This window comes from Chenopodium album, chromosome 23 (assembly GCF_948465745.1).
Source record: "Chenopodium album chromosome 23, dcCheAlbu1.1, whole genome shotgun sequence".
NCBI classification, from domain to species: domain Eukaryota; kingdom Viridiplantae; phylum Streptophyta; class Magnoliopsida; order Caryophyllales; family Amaranthaceae; genus Chenopodium; species Chenopodium album.
The window spans coordinates 14,816,084-14,831,608 of record NC_137856.1 but is presented as its reverse complement, the minus strand read 5'-3'; the positions used below and the strand labels follow the sequence as shown (position 1 = coordinate 14,831,608).

The following is a 15,525-nucleotide window of genomic DNA, read 5'->3' as shown; positions in this document are numbered from 1 at the left end:
GAAAATCTGCATCAATATTACTGGGAACTAGATTTATTATGTTGTGATTAAATAGTGAACTCTAGCGCATCATCACAAAACATCAATAAAATCTAATATGCATAAAATATTGAATGTATAAATAAGACATAGCATGGCCCCTAATCCTAAGAAAACTAACAAAGTAAAAAGCTCCCACTTGAATCATCATGGATCTCATCCACCTTGCTCCTTTGGGCCTTCACTTTATGGGCTTCTTGGATTAACTACAACCTGTAATTCTACTATATTCTATCTACTACTTAAATAAAATAAAATAAAATTACAAAATACTTTATCGGTTCGTAGACCGTACTAAGATTACAAAAATACATCACGATGCGCAGATCGTATTTAGCAATCTACTGGGCCATACTAGTCATTATATAGCAATAAACAACATCATATATTATAAAATTGCCACATAATAAATCACTCATCATGCTTTCCTAAACTACAACATTGAATGTTCACAATTAAGGAAACATGACATCTAAATATCTCATATTTTAATTAATGCAATTAGATAATATCATATATTATTCATGATCATCAATAAAATATCATATTTTCTAAATTAGTCATGAGATAGAATCAAATCTTATTTTAATCTTAAAAGATAAATCATATTTATCCTCAAAAATTATCCTAACAAATTAGAAAATTCTGTCCTAATTACAAGCCAATCACAAAATTTTAAATCAATTATATCCAAAAATAATTATGGGATAATCACATTATTTAAATCAATTATTATCCTTTTGGAATATGCTCAGAATATCCTAACAAATCTTATTCATAATTAACCACTTTAATTTAGGATAATTACCAATTTAACAACTTAAATATGGATAATATCAAATATAACAACATTTGAATATTTGATTTTATCCTAAAATAAAAGATCTTATTTTCAAAATATTTTAACTAATCCAAACTAAAACTGATTTTATCCCAAAATAATTTTGTAATTATCTTGAAATATTTTCAAAACAGATTTTTTTTTTTTTTTGAAAAACCGTGCACCAGCCGCCGTGGTGTGGCCAGCCTAAGCCGGCCACGGTGGCCGTACACCTTGCGGTGTACGCTGCCGAAGCAGCGGTGCAGCAGCAGCGGCAGCAGTGCCCCGCAGCCCTTGCACGGTGCTGCTGTCGTTGCCTTGCTGATCCGACGTCCTGCCCTACCCACCTCCCTCCGAACCACCTGCGCGGCATCCGCCGTGGCTGCGCAACCCAGTCGCGGCTGCCGCGCATAAAATTCCTTTTTTTTTTGATGATTTAAATTAAAACAAAACATTTTTGTTAAAATTAAATTAACTTAATGTGGTCCTTTTAATTTCAAAATTAAATCATATTCAATTTCAAAATTAGGGTTCTTCATGAATTTTAATCCCCAATTCAATTTAACTCTTAAATTAAATAATTTGATCATGAAAAATTCATAATTAATCATTAAAACAAATAGATTAAAATCATGAAGCATGAAACAATAGAAATTATTCAAAACCAAAACACACAATCAAAATTTTAGGGTTTAGGGTTTCGAAATTTTCGAATCTAGGGTTAGGGTTTTCGATATTTCGAGCATAATAGGGCAAAAAAACGGATCTCTTCATGGCTATTTTGAGCATTATTAAATCACATTTAATCAATTCCAAGAGTTAAATCACATTTTATATAATAATTGACCCATAATTAAATTATTCTCCCTCCTAATTGAATTAAAATTGTGGACTATCAAAGAATTATAGTCAATATGCGTAAATGCAATAGGCTAACTGATACTGCTGTAGGAGTTTATAGGTACTACGCAGCGGAAATAAACATGAATCATATTCATACAGTACCTAATCCAAGGATCTAATGCATAACACATAAATAACAAATAATTGTACCTTTGAAGCGTGATTCCACGTACGATCGAGCAAGAACAAAGGGAGATAAAGAACCCCAAGCGTGATTCTTCTACTTAGTCCACGGGCACAAGTTAAGACCTCCACTAATGCTAGTTAGTTGCAATTGAAACCTTCAATTGACCTTCTACGGAGAAGAGCGACAAACTAACCAATAACCACCACGATAACCACCACGAACCACCACCTATGGGGCGGCCTTACATACGTGAGGGGAGAGGGAGAGCTGTGAAATTGAGAGAGAATTAGGTTTTGGGATTGGTTGCCTTGATGTCAAAATTCACTGTGTGTGAATTATGACTGCTTCCTACAAACCCTAGGCATGGATCTTATTTATAGATCTCATCTTTAAATAAGAGCCCATGTCAAAAGCCCAAAACCTAATTCCAATCTAACCATGCTAGCCCAATCCAATTTATGATTAGTCAATTGCTCATGAGGCCCATTAATGGGCCTCTTACTTGCTTAACCCAATACCCTTGTGTGTGACCAATATAGGATCCATTCTAAAGGGATTTGGACTATTTGACTAGTCCAAAGATCATCTCTCATAGTCTAGCAACAGAGGATGACGCCCCAATAGAATGAACTTATTATCTCCATAATAGTGATCCTTGATATATCTAGTAATTGCACTTATTGAAGACACAATTCCTTCACGCCGGTGACCCACCTCCCTTTCCCCCTTACAAGCACCCTCCTTTCTGCTTCATCTTCTTCATCAATTTCCTCCAAAAATTCCTAATTTATCTTTCTTTCTCCTAGCTCAATCATGGCTAGCAATGGCTTCTCCCTTTCAACTTCCCTAAATTATCTCACAAAACCCCTAATTTATCAATTGAAGACTTCAATTTCACCTTGAATTTCTCTCTCCTCCTTCACTGCCATGTCCGCCACGCTTATTGTACTCGACCTGCAATTGAAGAGAATTTGTGGTCGGATCGAGTTGATGTTTCTGGGGCGTGGGTGTTTCGTGGTGGGTTGGTGATGGGAGTAAGGTGGAATTCTTGGTGGTGGTTGACGATGGGAGTAGGCTAGCTGGTGGTACGTTGTGGCTGGGGTGGTTTTTGTGGTTCGCTTAATCGGTTCTGGAGGCTGGCAACGATTCAGGTGGCTTAATCTGTGGTAGGGGATGCTGTCAGGGGAGGGGGAAAGGGGGTGGGTGGGAGGCTGGTGGTGGGGAATTGGGGATGGTGGTTTTTTATTTATTTATTTATTATTTATAAACTAATGTTATTATTAAATAGAGTTAAAGGATAATTAGAAGTAATTAGTACTTAATTACGTGAATTAGGGGTACCAGGTTGTCTTCAACAAAAATTTAAGAGTGTTTGGGTTTTCTTTTATAACAAAGCTTTTAAAAGGTTTTCTTTTGCAAAATGGTGCTTTTAAAAGGTTTTTTTTTGACAAATTTGCCTTAATAAAAAAAGTAGTAGTGGATTTGGGTGGGGACCATGAGAGGATAAAGATATAATATTTTACTGTATTTTTTTGCCAAAAAAGAAAGTGTATCACTTAAAAAAACACGGCTGGAAATGGAAAGTGTATCACTTAAAAAAAACACGGAGGGAGTAGAGCATTTTTTGAGGGAAAATTTTTTATAAAATCATACCAAGTGTTCCTCCGTTGATTACTTTAGTATATAGTATAGATTGATTGATGATTACGAAGGAAAATAAATGACCATTCCGGCGTTACGCGTCTTTATAATAAGACGATGAATTCTTACCTGGTCCAAGGTTCTGTTCTGGTAAATTTGCAAGGTGAATGTGCTACTTGACATAGCCAAACACTATCGTAGAAAGTGTTTATATTAAGTACTTGCTCTATTTTTTTTTATAGTTGCAACACTTCTCATTTTACACTTGTTGATGCATGTTTTCAATCGTTAATATCTTTAGTTACCAATATATAAAATTTATAAACCTTAAATATTAAAATTGTATAGTTGAAATAAATCTAACGAGATCCCACATGACTATATTTTTACATAAGTATAAATCGTTAAAACTAGTCAAAGTGGGACACATAAATAGTGTAAAATTCAAATTGATACAACTATCAAAAAACGGAGAAAGTATAACCACTGCTAAGAAATTTAGAATAGTGGGTTGCACCATCTTCAAAACGGAGGATAGTGGCATGCACTTGTAGAAATAAAATAAAAAAAACAAGCACAATGGTATACTACCTCCGTTACGTATTATTTGCAACAATTAGACATTTTCCCTCTCTACTTTATGTCAAATCGTTGCAAATAATATGTAACGGAGGTAGTATATGTTTTATAAGAACAACAATTGAATAAAATGTTACACTTTTTACTCTCGTCGAGTCGCCGTTTCAGAATAACGGAGATGTTGGATTTTTTTCTCATTGTTATTATTTATATATTAACTTTGACTTCAGGTTTTTACTAACATAACAAAAAAAATTGTCAAAAAATATGTTTTTTTTTTAATTTTTATTTTAATTTTTAAATGTTGTTAGATGGGTATTGGAAATAATTTTATAATATAACTTTTATTATAATTTTCATTGATATTTAATTATATAATAATAAGATTAAACTAGTATATTGGCATGTGTAAATGTTAATTGTGTCAGTTATTAAATGGACACAAGGAGTACTAAGGAAGCCTTTTACATGATACATCACCTCTAAACTTATCTGTCAACATAATAAAAAAGATTATAAATATTCTCAAATCTATCCACATATTTCTGTTAACCGTTTCTACAAAAATGAGTTAATTTGTAACATAAAAACCTAAGGGCTAAGGGCTTGTTGACATCGTATTTTTTTTTTTTTTTAATTTGTAAACCAAAAACAATAAACAAAAAAAAGGTATTTTCACTTTTCAAAATTATCATGATTTTAATAAATTCGACTAATTTTTAATTCATTCTATGACATATATCATATGATTTTAAATAATAAAAAACAAAAAAAACTGGAAACCACAGTGATGCCAAACAAACCATATACTATCCACGTTGTAAGATCTCTTCCAAACACTTCCTTGAACATTATTGATCTTCAACCTGCCAAAAATCAAATGGGGAAGAAGGGGAAAAAAAAAAGCAAGATAGGGTTAAAAATAGATTAATATATTTTTCTCATAATCAAAAGTTTGAACATAGAAGAGTTGAGGGGAGGAAACCCAGCTAAGAGGGATAACCTTTTTCTTTTTATTCTTCTTCTTCTTCTTCTTCTTATCTTTCTTTTCTTTTTTCAATTTTTTCTTCTTCGGCTCAAATGTTGATCCATCTTTGGATGAATGATCCTACCAAAAATTTCATGTGAGTAAAAGCTAAAAACACACAACAAAACAAGTGCAGAGAGCTCTGCGAATAAATATGCACCTCATCATCATCAAACGAAGTGACATGTCGTATGATCTTCCCATGTTTTGAAGTTCCACCTGTATATAACAGTTCAGTTCAGGTTATATGGCCTCTTTGGACAAATAATTGAAGTATGAATGCACCATACAGTTTCATCATCCCAGTTGATGGCTTGACAATGACAAAATATGAGGACAATATGGATAGGTAAATAAAAACTACAGGTCAAGAAGAAATAAGTGAAGCAACAGAATAAATTACTATATATGCAACTAACAGTCCAACTGATATAAAAATGATTAAATTTCCCAGAAAAAAAAAGGCATTTTTCCTGGAAGAAGACTCAATAGATTAGCAGAAACATTCTATCAGCCTCAGCATACAGCTTGACAAGGATTATTTATAACAGAAATAGCACTTCCATCTTGTGAGTATGACCCTCTCACTCTCTAGCAAGGGAAGAGGTGTTTAGTCCTGTTTTCTTTCTTCATTCTTTAAAACTATAAAAATAAATGGTTTCAAGATTAGGAGCACATGGGGAGAAAAATGTTGAAAAAAAAACCTATCTTACTTCGATACCTTGCTGTACGTCGGGTATCGGAACCTTTGACACTCTGACATGACATGTCACCTAGATAAATAGTGGCCTTACATAAAATTTAATAAAATCTGGAGTGTCGGACACAACACCCAAATCCAAGTCTCTGCAGTTTCTTTTAATCTCATCATCTGTGTAAACAGTTAAAGGCTCCATAGTCCCAACTGCACAAGATGTATTCTTATACAACAAGATGCATTCATATACCACAGTCAATCACTTAATAAACCAGTCACCTGTAACGGACTCAATGCTCAACAAGGGTCATGATTTGACTACTTATTCAAGAAGGAGAAGGAAGGGTCAGCAAATTAGAATGTCAGAGAATGAACAACAAGGCAGCCCCCAAGCAGAGAGCAGTCACCAAGCAGAGCAGCATCATCCAATCAGGGGAGAGCTTTGACAGCTGCTACAACAACTTTTGTTGTTTTCCTTCTTTTGGCAGATTATGTATATATAAGAAAGGGAGAGTGGGATGTGCTAGTTAGGCAAGATCATAGTAATTTCTAGAGCTAGAGAGTGGTGCCCTAAAGGTGCTAAATCAGAGACTAGTAGCCTCAAGCTACTCTTGTTTTGTTACTTCCATTTTCATATTAATCAAAAGCTGCCCATTTTCCTCAAAAATCAAGTCTTTATTGCATAACTTAATATTAATACAAGTGAGTAACCACTAGAGTGTTACAAGTGGTATCAGAGCGGCGGTCCTGCGTCTGCCGGTACCGGAAACCACCACTCCGTACTCAGCTTTTTTAAACAAAAAAAAAAAAAAAAAAAAAAAGAGAAAACATGGTCACATCTGCAACACAGAGGTGTGATAACCTGGATGAGCAAATGGCTGGAGTTCAAGCTCGGCTGGAAGCAATGGAGGCGGCGATGAAAACACAAGAGGAGACACTCAAGAAGACCTTGAGTGAGGCCACTGAGAAGCTTGATAATCAGTTCGAGCTGCTACGGCAGCAGCAAGAAGCCCAGACCGCCGTGAACGCCACCACTCAAGCCCAATTTTTAGAAGAGTTGCGGAACTTGGTGAACCAGAGGCACCACGAACAAGGACTAGGCTATATCCCTGAAAATCGCAACCAGAACGGCGGTGGTGACTACCATTGGAAGCCGAGGAAGCTTGATATGCCCATATTCGAAGGAGCGGACCCTGATGGTTGGATACTTAAAGGGGAAAAGTACTTTCTCCACTACCACCTCACGGAGGAGCAAAAATTACAGGCGGTTGTCTCGGCTTTGGAAGGGGACGCACTACGGTGGTTCCAGTGGGAAAATAGAAGGAGACCTATTGCGACGTGGGAGAGCATGAAAGCGAGGATTTTACGTCAATTCCGACCAACTCACGTCGGAAGCCTCCACGAGCAGTGGTTGGCCGCAAGTCAGGAGACTACAGTAATGGAGTACAGGAAGAAGTTCATCGAACTTTCGACGCCGTTGGAGGACATCTCTGAAACAATCATGATGGGCCATTTTATACAAGGGCTCAAAGATGACATCAAGGCTGACGTCAGGCTCATGAACCTGTTTAACCTAGAGCAGGCCATGGAGATCACGGGTCGGGTCGAAGAGAGAAATCGGGTCGGCAGGTTAAGAAAACCACCCGGGTATTTCGGTTCGGGTAGACCCACTACCAGCGAATCTGGATCATCCGGATCCAAGGCACCAGTCGGGTCGGGCCTCATTAACACTTTCGGCACACCAACTCAACAAGCCACGACATTCAAAGGGTGGCCTAAAGCTCCGATCATCACCCCCGAGTCTCAGGCCTCCGTTAATTTTCCCCGATCTACCACCAGCTCAACGGCGAGGTCCGGGGAGCTGCGGCGGCTGATCGATTTCGAGCACCAAGAACGCAAAGCTAGAGGGCTTTGTTTTAGGTGCGATGAGCGATGGAGCGTGGGCCACCGCTGCAAGAACCGAGAGCTTAGCATGCTGTTGCTCGGCTGCGAGGAAGACGCCGGAGCTGGCCGTCCAAACCGCCGGAGCTGGACTCTAGCGACGACGAGGTGGTGGTTGGAGCTACCCTCTTTGGTGGGAATCTCGAGGCCGAAGACCATGAAATTGGAAGGTAAGGTCGGTCCGAAGTCGGTGGTGATATTGGGGGACCCCGGAGCCATACATAACTTCATTTCAGAGGCGTTAGTGGCGGAGGTGGGAATTCCGGTGAGCGTTGACCGCGAATTTGGAGTGTCACTTGGGAATGGGGATGTGATCGTGGGAAAAGGGAGATGTACAGGGGTAAGGGTGGTCTTGAATGGAGGTTTCGTGGTGGTTGATAACTTCCTGCCTTTGAAATTGGGTAGTGCTGACCTGATTTTGGGGATTGAATGGTTAGAGAAACTTGGGTCGGTCACGCATAATTGGAAGACACATATCATGAGTTTTATGGTGGGTGATCGGAGGGTGACCTTGGTGGGAAATCCCGCGTTAGAGCACTCTAAGGTGTCGCTTAGGGCAATGCTGAAAACTTTGAGGCACGAGGGGGGAGGTTTATGGGTAGAGATCAACCACGTGGAGATGAATTCGATTGCAGAGAGAGCCGAGCCACTGGTGGCAGCACCACCAACGTGGTTAAAGGATGTAATGGAGGAATTTCAAAGTGTCTTTGCCGAACCTAAGGGGTTACCACCCAAGAGGGGACATGAACACTCAATCATGTTGAAAGAGGGAAGCAACCCTGTGAGTGTGAGGCCCTACCGGTACCCCCAATTTCAAAAAGACGAGATTGAAATGATGATTAGGGAGATGTTAGTGGCCGGAATCATTAAGCCCTCGGTGAGCCCCTTTTCAAGCCCGGTTTTGTTGGTTAAAAAAAAAATGGTTCGTGGCGCTTTTGCGTAGACTATCGTGCTTTGAACCGGGAAACAATTCCGGACAAATACCCCATTCCCATCATCGATGAGCTCTTGGATGAGCTTCATGGGGTTGCCATCTTTTCCAAGCTCGACATCAAGTCGGGCTATCACCAAATTTTAGTAAGAGAGGAGGATACACCCAAGACCGCCTTTCGAACCCATGAGGGTCACTACGAGTTTTTGGTAATGCCTTTTGGGCTTACTAACGCTCCCGCCACCTTTCAAGCCTTGATGAATGAGGTGTTCCGACCTCATTTGAGAAAATTCGTGTTAGTTTTATTCGATGACATCTTGATTTATAGCCCCAACATAGAGAGTCATCGAGAGCACATGAGGATAGTGTTGGGATTGCTCAAGGAGCATAGCTTGGTGGTGAATTTTTAGAAATGCGAATTTGGCAGCAGCAAGTTGCTTATTTGGGCCACGTGGTGTCCCAAAGTGGAGTGGCCGTGGACATGAAGAAGGTCAAGGCCATGGTGGAGTGGCCTACTCCAAAAAATTTGAAGGAGTTGCGGGGTTTCTTGGGGCTAACCGGCTATTATCGCAAATTCATTAAGGGGTATGCTCAAACAGCTAGACCCTTGACCGAACAACTTAAGAAAGATAATTTTGGGAGGTCAACCGAAGCAACCAAGGCATTGGAGCAGCTCAAAGGCTGCCATGGTGGCTGCCCTTGTGCCGGTAATGCCGAATTTCAGCAAGTTATTTGTGGTGGAGGTCGATGCCTCGGGCTATGGTTTAGGAGCGGTGCTAATGCAAGACTCAAGGCCTATAGCGTTTTACAGCAAGTTATTGGGCCCCAAATCGCAAGCAAAGGCCACCAATGAGAAGGAACTAATGGCGATTTGCCTAGCCATTGTCAAGTGGCGCCATTACTTGCTAGGCCGTCACTCTATGGTGAGAACGGATCAACAAAGCTTGAAATATTTGATGGAGCAAAGAGAAGTGGGAGGAGATTATCAAAAATGGGTGCGCAAATTATTGGGTTTCGACTTTGAAATCTAATTCAAACCGGGAGCTAGCAATAGAGTGGTGGATGCCTTCTCTAGAAGAGGTGGCTCGGAGTTGGAAATGGCAGCCATGGTCTCTGTCTAGGGAATTAAGTGGGAAGAGTTGGAAAAAGAGGTTGAAGAGGATAGCCTCTTGGGCAAAATAGCAGCAGCAGTGCAGCAAGGGGAAGGGTCGTATGTGGGGTACACCATCGAGGATAACAGGTTGTTATTTAAGGAGAGGGTGGCAATACCCAAGTCATCCACCTTGATTCCCAAACTCTTGCGAGAGTATCATGATAGCCCCATTGGAGGACATCAAGGAGAGACTAAAACCCACTTGAGAATTGCTTCGGAGTAGTATTGGATTGAGATGAGGAAGGATGTCGGAGAGCATGTGCAACGCTGCCCCATCTGTCAGCAAGCAAAGTACTCTCAAATGCATTCCACGGGACTCTTGCAACCCCTACCCATTCCCGAGGACATATCAATGGACTTCATTGAAGGCCTTCCAAATTCGATGGGGATGAATTCTATCTTGGTTGTGGTAGATAGACTCTCCAAATATGCTCATTTTGTTGGGCTAAAACACCCCTATAGTGCTGCCACAGTAGCTGCCATTTTTGTTAAGGAAGTGGTCAAGCTTCATGGGTTCCCTAGCTCTATAGTTTCGGATCGGGATCGCATATTCATGAGTATTTTTTGGCGAGAGTTGTTTAAGCTACAAGGCACGGAACTTAAGAGAAGCACCGCGTACCATCCCTAAACCGATGGTCAAACGGAAATAGTCAATAAGGCCTTGGAAACATATCTAAGATGCTTCGTGAATGGGCAGCCCAAATCTTGGGGAAAACGGTTACATTGGGCTGAATTCGCTTACAATACAGCTCACCATGAGTCAATCGGGTTTACCCCATTTCGAGTGGTTTATGGAAGAGATCCTCCGAAGCTAATTAAGGAGGGGAAAGGCCAAACTCCGGTGGATAGCTTGGAAGTTTGGTTACAAGAAAGGGATTGGGTGCTTGAGGATTTGAAGATGAACTTGCTCCGTGCACAACAAAGGATGAAAGCAAATGCGGATTTAAAAAGACGAGAAGTCGAATTCCAGGTGGGAGATTATGTCCACCTTAAGCTTTAGCCATATAGACAAAAGTCTCTTGCTAAGAGGCCTAATGAGAAGCTCTCTCCGCGTTTTTATGGACCATTTTTGGTGGAGCAACGCGTGGGAAATGTGGCCTACAAGCTGAGTTTGCCTGATTCTTACCGCGTACACCCTGTGTTCCATGTTTCTCAATTGAAGAAAGCACTTGGCAGCCAAGAAGTGAGCCCTACCATACCGACCCAGCTGACAGCAGAACTAGAGTTGCAGGCAGAACCTGAGCAGGTGCTTGCTGTCAGAAAATCCAGCAGCTCTCCCTCTCACTTGGAGGTGTTGGTTAAGTGGGAAAATCTACCCATGATGGAAGCCACCTGGGAAGAAGCTTCTCTCATCAACGAGCGTTTTCCTTTCTTTCACCTTGAGGACAAGGTGACTCTTCTAGGGGGAGGGAATGTAACGGACTCAATGCTCAACAAGGGTCATGATTTGATTACTTATTCAAGAAGGAGAAGGAAGGGTCAGCAAATTAGAATGTCAGAGAATGAACAACAAGGCAGCCCCCAAGCAGAGAGCAGTCACCAAGCACAGCAGCATCATCCAATCAGGGGAGAGCTTTGACAGCTGCAACAACAACTTTTGTTGTTTTCCTTCTTTTGGCAGATTATGTATATATAAGAAAGGGAGAGTGGGATGTGCTAGTTGGGCAAGATCATAGTAATTTCTAGAGCTAGAGAGTGGTGCCCTAAAGATGCTAAATCAGAGACTAGTAGCCTCAAGCTACTCTTGTTTTGTTACTTCCATTTTCATAATCAAAAGCTGCCCATTTTCCTCAAAAATCAAGTCTTTATTGCATAACTTAATATTAATACAAGTGAGTAACCACTAGAGTGTTACATCACCTAAAAAGTGTGAGCTCTTGTTCTACCCAGACACCAAAGATTTGCCAGAAAAGCAGACTATAGCTTGATAAACACTAGTATCTAAGATTCTTTGTCCCCTGTGATCTACACAGGATAGGTGTGGACAAGTAGTTTCTGTAAAATCATTATAAAGTGCATGGATTCGGTGCAGATATATTATAGAGTAATGATAGGAAAGATATTAGAAATTTATTGCTGCACTGAATAATGTTCCTATATGACCTTCACGCATCTCAACTAACAAATACATACTTACATAGGTTTAAAAAAAATTTAAGGTTGAACCATTATCTTCAAAGAAATGTTTAGAAAACATTAAAAACCAGATATACTATTGACTGATGTACCCATTCCGAAAAGGTTAAGGTAACTAAATCACAAATACAGTAATTCAATGGAGTAGTTAAATTATAGCAAACAAGATTAACGACTTAGATTTGATCAACAGATATAAAATACTGGCCTATGCAGCAAGAATTGAACTGATGGAATAAAAAAGGCTGATATATTGGATAATAGCATGGACATATTCACTTCCAGCTTAACAAGTAAATGAGAAAAAAAAGTTGGGGAAAAGGAGAACTCATGGTAGGAGGCGAGGAGCATATCAGCATAGCGCCCCATCTCAACCAACAGAACTTATGGAGAAATTGATAGCACGTACCAACCATAATGTGGAAGACACCAGAGAGAAAAAAAAAGTGAAACTTCGACTTTCAATTGATATTGAACAAACTCGTGGTATAGAATGTGTTTCAAATTGATATTGACCCAACAATGTTAAATTATGCTATTAATGGCATATAAAACATTTGGTGCAGAATACTCACTAGCAGTCACAGTCTCCTTTGCATTCTTGACAGCGAGCTCAATGAGTTCAGGTTTTAAGGTATCCAATCCACCAGGTTCCTGCAGTTTCCTCTCAAGAAATTTCGCCAATGCAACTGCCTTATTTGTTGTTACAGGTCCACCAGGGTGAGCTAGCCTGATTCAAATTTATTCATGTTCTAATCATCAACCCAGAAAGTATTTGGCTAACATGCATTTAGAAATCGTAGCAGAAACTTTTCAACAAATTAAAATACATTAATAGCAACAATTAGGTTAGAAATCATACACACGTAATCTCTATTTGTGTACCGATTATTCAACAGAATGCTCATTAAATATATACAATTATTTCATTTTTCAATTGGGTTTAGGGTTTTTAGAAAAACAATATGTATCCTAAAATCTATTCCCCTAATTATAGAACACTAAAAAATTATAGTATTTTTTTCATTCAAGTAGGTCAAATGATCATGAGGTTGCAGAGATTTAACACCAGTTTTTTTTACAATTCTTAATTGTAACTGTAATTGTATACCTTGATCAAGAACATTTCACAATAAAAACTACGCGTAATGGAGACAATGAAACATCAATCACAAAGCCTTATAAAAAGATTGTGTTACAAATCTTTAAAACTCCCAACAAGCCAATACATGATTAAGACAAAAAATTACATTTTATTTCCTTTGGAAATGAACTAGGCTCATTTCAGTGGTTTAACTCCAAATTTTCAGATAAATAAGCCTTCAACAACTTGAAAACATATTCTGTCAAAAAAAAAAAAAAAAAAAAAAAAAAAAAAAAAAAAACATAGAAACATCAACTAGTTCGAACAGTTCTCATCAAAATACTACCTTTGTTTCATATTATTTGCAACAATTTGACGTAAAATGTGAGTAGAAAGTGTCTAATCGTTACAAATAATACAGAGGGGAAGTAGTATTTAGAATTCTATTGTCATAAACATAAGTAGAACAACTCATATCAGTATAATTAAACAATAAATCAAATCTCATCAAAACGAAGATCTCACCATGAACATACAAAAATTTTGGGACTAAAACTTCGACTGTAAATTAGAAAAATACCGATTACACATAATAATAAAAAAAATAAATAAAAAATATAATAATAAAAAAATAAATAAAAATCAAAATTTTTTTTTGCATAATAACGGGATTGAAAAAAATCAAACACATACACAAGAAATCAATCAACAAATCAGCAATAACATTAATTCAATAAATGAAGTAACAGACAAATTGAGAAGTTTGCGTACCTGGGAAGAGAAGACGACAACGAAGAAGAAGGTTTAGGAGGAAGTGGAGCGAATTTGGTGCGTCTGAGAGCTATTCTTTCGTCTTCATTGAGTCCCTCAATTTCTTTCACCATTTTCTTGTCCTCTTTTCTCGTCTCTTTCGGTAGAGGATTTTTTAAATTGCGGGATATTTAGTAATGAAGAAACTAAAATGAAGAAACGGGCAAATATGATGTCGTTTTGAGCGAAAATTCTATACTGTAATGGTTTTCTTAAAAGTAAAATTTGTCAGCAATATGTCAACATTCAATTGGTCTTCTTAAAATAAGACATGTTTTCCATCAACTTAAAGTAATCGACTTTTATAAGATATTTTCTAAATTATGAGTCAAAACCAAATACGGTGCGTTTCTGGTGTGGCCAGCCGCACAATGTGGCAAGCTGCCACATTAGTAATCCCTAAAGTAACCCCTCTAGTAACCCTCGAAATAACCCCCGAAGTAACCCCTGAAGTAACCCTACTAGTAACCCCCGAAGTAACCCCTGTCTAGTAACCCCTGTCTAGTAACCCCCGAAGTAACCCCTGAAGTAATTCCTAAATTATCCCCTGAAGTAACCCCTCTAGTATCCCTTGAAGTAACTGACGTGGGGAAAACTAGGTCGTTGGGCTAATTCTCCCTAAGCCAAACAAAATTTATAAACACTCAACAAACCTAAATACAAGTATAGAGGTAAGTCAAGGGTCGAACCCAAAGGAACGGTAATGTCTAAGTGCTTCCAATTATATACCTAAGCTAGGTCGAAGACAAGGGGTAAAAGATGACTCTAACAACTACTAGAACGAGGAAACCAAACAAATATAAGAGCTAGGGATTAGGATTCACTTATGATAGCAATGAACAATGCAAATTGGAATGGAAAGTCGACTAAGTCAAGCAATGTGAGGGAAAATCAATCATGCAACCAAAAGAGCATGTCAAGCTATTCTCCTAGAGGTCTAACTAGCGTCAACTACGATAAACTCTAGCTAGGAAACATCACAAGACACCTCAATCGTGTAAATGCAAGCCACAAATCAATGGTCCGTATCAATGTGAACTTACAATGCAATCTAGTGCAATAATCAAAGTTCGCTACTCTCTGATTAATCACACACATGCACATGATCAATCAACCAAGTTTAATCACATCATCAACTCCATCAATTATCCCCAATTTACATCAATTCATTACATCATAAGCTTCACCAAATCCCTAACCAAACAACTACTCAAACATTATCATCAATTCTACCAATACAAACATGAATATCCAAAATCAATCATCAATTCATCAAAATCCAATCAAATCAACAATCAAAAACAATGAATATTAAACAAAGCAATAAATGAGATAGAGTTTAGAAATGCTCTTTGATAATTGAGTAGATCTCCAATACAATTGTCACATTTGGATCTTCAATCTCTCAATCACCATTGAAATTCCTCACTTTCTCTCTCTAAAATCTACTCCTAAAATTAACCCTAAACTAGAGAGAGAAGCTCTCAACTAAGCTAAGAATATGATCTAATTCTAATTCTACTTCTAATTCTCTTGTTTTCTCTCTCTACCCAAAAATGGGTATTTATAAATACAAGGATGAGAGAAATAAAAGGAAAAAGAAAATAAAATAAAAGGAAAAGAAAAGGAAAGAAAAG

General features: G+C 38.4%; 1 protein-coding gene across 1 annotated transcript; it reads right to left on the bottom strand.

Annotated features, from left to right (window-relative positions):
* Positions 1–4,764: 4,764 nt before the first annotated feature.
* LOC145609596 (uncharacterized) lies at positions 4,765–14,007 on the bottom strand. Its single transcript, XM_081665047.1, has 5 exons — positions 13,850–14,007; positions 12,570–12,724; positions 5,297–5,355; positions 5,113–5,217; positions 4,765–4,975 (listed from the first exon to the last, which is right to left on the bottom strand). Exons 1-5 carry the CDS (start codon positions 13,960–13,962, stop codon positions 4,961–4,963), a joined length of 447 nt encoding a protein of 148 aa, XP_081521173.1. The 5' UTR covers positions 13,963–14,007; the 3' UTR covers positions 4,765–4,960.
* Positions 14,008–15,525: the final 1,518 nt, after the last annotated feature.

Excerpts from the sequence above, each read along its gene's own strand:
- LOC145609596 (XM_081665047.1), bottom strand. The coding sequence starts at position 13,962 with ATGGTGAAAGAAATTGAGGGACTCAATGAAGACGAAAGAATAGCTCTC. Across the intron at positions 12,725-13,849 it reads TTGTCGTCTTCTCTTCCCAG|GCTAGCTCACCCTGGTGGAC; the intron begins GTACGCAAACTT and ends AATTTGAATCAG. Across the intron at positions 5,218-5,296 it reads CTTCGTTTGATGATGATGAG|GATCATTCATCCAAAGATGG; the intron begins GTGCATATTTAT and ends AATTTTTGGTAG.